The sequence below is a fragment of the Coregonus lavaretus genome, assembly GCF_964263955.1.
Source record: "Coregonus lavaretus genome assembly, chromosome: 29".
Classification (NCBI taxonomy): Eukaryota; Metazoa; Chordata; class Actinopteri; order Salmoniformes; family Salmonidae; genus Coregonus; species Coregonus lavaretus.
The window spans coordinates 24931492-24936251 of NC_140016.1; the positions used below are offsets into that span (position 1 = coordinate 24931492).

General features: G+C 48.1%; 1 protein-coding gene across 1 annotated transcript; it reads right to left on the bottom strand.

Annotated features, from left to right (window-relative positions):
* Positions 1 to 1143: 1143 nt before the first annotated feature.
* LOC311104761 (reticulon-4 receptor-like 2) lies at positions 1144 to 4306 on the bottom strand (the record flags this gene model as incomplete). Its single annotated transcript, XM_084146659.1, has 4 exons — positions 4164 to 4306; positions 2568 to 2794; positions 2127 to 2360; positions 1144 to 2022 (listed from the first exon to the last, which is right to left on the bottom strand). The coding sequence occupies exons 1-4, from the start codon at positions 4219 to 4221 to the stop codon at positions 1144 to 1146; spliced, it is 1398 nt and encodes a 465-aa protein (XP_084002785.1). The 5' UTR covers positions 4222 to 4306.
* Between the last annotated feature and the right edge of the window lie 454 nt (positions 4307 to 4760).

Here is a 4760-nt window from a genome sequence, read left to right on the forward strand (position 1 = left end):
CTATGTAGAGTTTAAAGTGTGAGATATTTACAGTGTGGTTGTTATTGATTGTGTTGACAGAAAAAATAGATTACATATCAAATGTAGTGAGTTGGAAAGACGCCATAGCTTTCACTCCCTCGCTGGCTCTCTGACCTGGCCTGATCGCTGACCTGGCTTGATCTTTGACCTGGCCTGATCTCTAACCTGGCCTGATCTCTGACATGGCCTGATATCTGCTGTATGTCTTAACAACTCTTTTTAATCTGTTCATTCTCACTGCTTCCCTCTCTATTTTATCCTCTCTTGCTTGCCATCATCCTTGGAACTTCATCTTTTTTATCTCTCTCTCCTATCCCTGTACATTATCACCCTCCTTTTCTTCATAATTGATTTATATCCACCTCTCCTTGACCATTTCACAGATAGTTGTCTCACTACAGAATTTTTCCATTATGATTCTTGTCTTTCTACTATTTCCTTTATGAGATGACCTCAGTGCTTTCTATCTTTTGCTGCTGTAGCCCTGGTATCGCAGGTGGAGAGGTAAAGGTTGAAAGGTCAGTGAACAATGATGACTCTAATGTCATTAAACCAAAAACAAAGGAAAGTGTTGCTTTTGAAAATATTTTCTTTGCAGAACTGGTATGCAGTGGTTTACAATGGTGAGCGCTTGGCGCCATACAAAATACCCAACGCCTGCGTTGTTTGTTGCGTATACAAACTAGTAGTTGTGGTGAACAACTTCCTGAAAACAGCACCATCTTACTGAGTGGTATGAATTTAATGCAGTATTGTGTTATGGTACTATATGTATGGACGTTTAAGTGTCTTGGTGTGTGATGTGTTAGTGCGGTGGTACAGTAGTGTATGGAGCTCGTGTAAGCTGGCCGCACTATCCTGCTGTTACGGTGACAGAACCTGCTGCTGTGATGCCATCTCAGTGAAAAATGAGCTCAGCCCTATCAGCAGTAGCAGTGCCCTCCAATCAAATGGTGTCCTACACTGCATCTCACCTGTGCTCCTGAGAGCAGCTCCCTGCATCAGTGTACCGCCCCCTGGGGGCCAGGGGGGAAACTGAAAGCAATCACGATCCAGGTGTGTAGAGCAGAAAGAGGAGGGAGAAAATAAAGTTGGAGAAAAGGAGCGGCTGATGGGGGATGTTCAGCCAAAGAGAAGATGGAGGGACAGAGTTAGTACAGAAAGAGAGAGGAGAGGGAGGAAAGACGGAGTGGGGGAGAAGGAGAAGGAGGAGGAGGAGGGCAGAAGGACCGTGGTGTCGTAGCCGGGAGGGCACTCAAGCTCGAAGCAGCGCACAGAGGCGTCTTCATTCCCGTAGTTGGCCCAGTACTCCTCCTGGTCCACCTTCGGCAGGTTCACCTCCTCCTCCGCCAGCTCATACTTAGAGGAGAAGGAGGTGGAGGAGGAGGAGGGCTGGCTGGGCTTGACCGAGGAGAAGGGGAACGCCTTGACCGTCTCCGAGCTCTTCTGGAAGATTCCTTTGGACGAGGCTGCAGGCTTGTGCTTGGAGAACCACCATCTTGTCTTGGTGCTGAAGGTGGTCGTGGTGGTGCCGGCCAATGACCCGGGGTCAGGGAGGGGGCAAAGGGCAAAGTCCATCTCTCGGAGGAAGCGCAGGTCCTGTCCGCGGCGGGGGGAGGGGGATGAGCACATCAGCTCGGAGGAGGAGATGCGGGCAGTACGGAACCACTCCCACAGGGGGCGGGCCTCACAGCCGCAGGACCAGGGGTTCCCATTGAGGCGGAGGAACTGGACTGCCACAGCGTCTTTCATGGCCTGGCCCGGCAGCTCTGCCAGGGAGTTGTTGAACAAGTAGAGGATGGTCAGACGGCCCAGGTCGCGGAATGCACGGCGGTTGACCTGCCGGATGCGGTTGTCGTGGAGCAGGAGGCGGTCCAGGTTGACCAGGCCACGGAACACGTTCTCGGACAGCGTGCGGATACGGTTGCCATGCAGGAAGAGGTGGGTCAGGTTGACCAGGTCGGAGAAGAGGTCGTCTTGTATGAAGTGCAGCTGGTTCTCCTGCAGGGAGGGAGGACATTGTCAGTGTGTGTGTGTGTGTGTTTGTGTGCGTGCATGCATACAAGTGTATGTATAAAGTTCTATGAGTGTGTGTGTATCTATACCTGCAGGTAGAGGAACTGCAAGCTGTAGAGTTTGAGGAAGAGGTCGTGGGGGAGAGCGGCCAGCTTGCAGCGGTGCATGTGCAGGCTCTGCAGCTTCTCCAGTCCCCGGAACGCTCCGCCCTCCAGTCGCCGTAGCGACGGGTTGTCACCAAGGTCCAGCTCTTCTAGAACCCTCAGGTTGCTAAAGGCTCCAGCCTCAATCAATGTGATGTTATTGGAGTAGAGCCAGAGAACCTATAGGGGGAGGGGTTGAAAAGGGGAGAGGTAAATAGAAATGGGTCGTTAAACAAAGGAGCAAGGACACAGCTCCTATAAGAACACACAGAGCTCAAATACTAAACAAAATACTACATTTAAATGCAACACTATGCAATATCAATCCACAAACACTAACACCTCATTCACAAAAACGTATGTCCACACAAACACACACATTCTCACCTGTGTCTCGAAGCCAAAGGTGTCTGCTCTGAGCTCGGTGATGCGGTTGTTCTGCAGAAAGACACGCTGGGAGTCATAGGGCACTCCGGAGGGCACGGTGGTGAAGTTCTGAGACTGACAGCTTACCGTCATGGGCGACGGGTAACACACACACAGCCTTGGACACGCCCCCGCCCCACTCGGCTTCACCGCCACCAACCACAGCACCAGCCACAGGGTGAGCCCACCTGAAACACGCAGAGAGAAAAGAGACAGGAATACGTTTAACACACAGTCAAACTCTGTGACAATATTTTCTCATTTGATCTTATTCACTCATGGACATAGATTACAATAATGGGCCATTATAACAACTAGCAGATGCATTGTACAGTGAAGACAGTCAGAGAAAGATGGAGTGAGAGAGAGAAAGAGATGCTGAGCTGTTTTCAGCACTTGGAGCTGTTCAGTGGAGTGGTGCAGAAAGTTGTTAATGACGCGGATATGACGCACAAGCCAAGATTGTCAAAGGAGTGCTGTGATCTGAAGTCTGACTAATTGGCCAAAGGTCTGAACAATCATTCATAATAAATGACATTATACAAATCATTTATATCCTATAACCTATTTATATCTAGCTGATCATGTTACATAGGCTAGTCACAGTACGGGTTTATAATTCTGGGAACTCAACATTTATCCAAGACTAAATAGCTGAATGTGCGTAAAACCGAATCTTCGTCTCCTCTGGTTCAAAGTGCTATCAAGTTCTATTTCACGACCTACAGAAGTGCGAAACAAGACTTACACTAGTAGTTTAAATTCACGAGCCAACTTCACAAAAAGGTTGGATCACCAAGAGGTTACAGAGTATGGACACGCGTAAAACAAGGTAACCGGACCCGGCTCAGTTTCGCTCTGCATGGATTATTCAGAGGCGGTTTGGCAAACTCGGATAACGGGGCACAAAACGGTCTGGGGAAAATAACATAGCATAAAAAATAATCCCGTGCCATTCAGCTTCCCCGGCAAGATTTTCCAACGACCTCACCTTCTGACACGGCTCGTTAACTCCACCCGCACCGTACATGGAGAGGACTTGTTTAGTAGGTGCGCGCTTGTGAGCAACATGAACAATTTCCAAGTTTGTTCTTGCTTATGAAATAACAATTTTACCTTACTTATTCCTTGCTTTGGCTTTCATTAATTTTCACTAAATAAATATACAAAGTTGTTTTTACCAAATGTAGGCTACAGCAGTTCATGGGTAAAGTCCTGTACAAAGCAGTTGAAAACTGAACGAATGAACTGCTGAGGTTTTAAGTGTAATCTTGTTTGCAAGAGCCAGATTTGTACTTCAGGGAGCCAACAACTTTATTGAAAAAAGTGAATAGGCTACAGAAGTGACGCATGCAGGTCAACCCCCTATGCAGGTAGGCCTAGCTGTTTACACACTTAACTGTGAACGAATTCAATTGAATATAAATAAAACAGTGAGTCTATAAACACCGTAAATCACATCTGGCGACATAACCATCCTCATCCCCATTACCATCAATAACATCTAGCCTAAAACAACAAATGTAAGATAAAGCCTATGAACTGAAGTCAACTCACTCTTGAAGTTGTGGATGTTGGAGCTACGAGATCTCCGTGCAGTCGAGCGAGTCTCCATCTCGAACCAAAGCCGAAAGCGAGCTAGCCTGAGCGCTGAGAAAGTGCCTGCTATCTCCGCTGAAGTTCAGCTCTGGTGACCGAGTCGGTGCGATTGAGTGAGTGATGGGCAGAATCGGGTTTATACTCGATGAGCTGGCGCCCACGGATGTGGGAAGCGGCGGAATAGCTCACACGTCACTCTGTATGGGTCAGACTCGCGCGGGCGAGGAGAAAGGGAGGAGGGGATGGTGTGGATGAGTTGCTCAGGGGAGGAAGTCACTGGAAAAGTGAGGACGGAACGGTGGTGTGTGTGTGTGTGTGTGTGTGTGTGTGTGTGTGTGTGTGTGTGTGTGTGCGTCTGGGGAGCTTGGCACGATTCCTGCGCAGTGAGTTTGGATCACAGAGGGGAGTTTGAGGATAAGGAGGTAGGAAAGGCTCGTTTGACTTAAAAAACCCAACTTCAATGGCTTTAGTTAGTCTAAGAAATAGTATGAGATTGAGAATAACTTCTCAATAATAGTATTTTTTTATTTCATGAAAGAGATAGTAATCTATCTG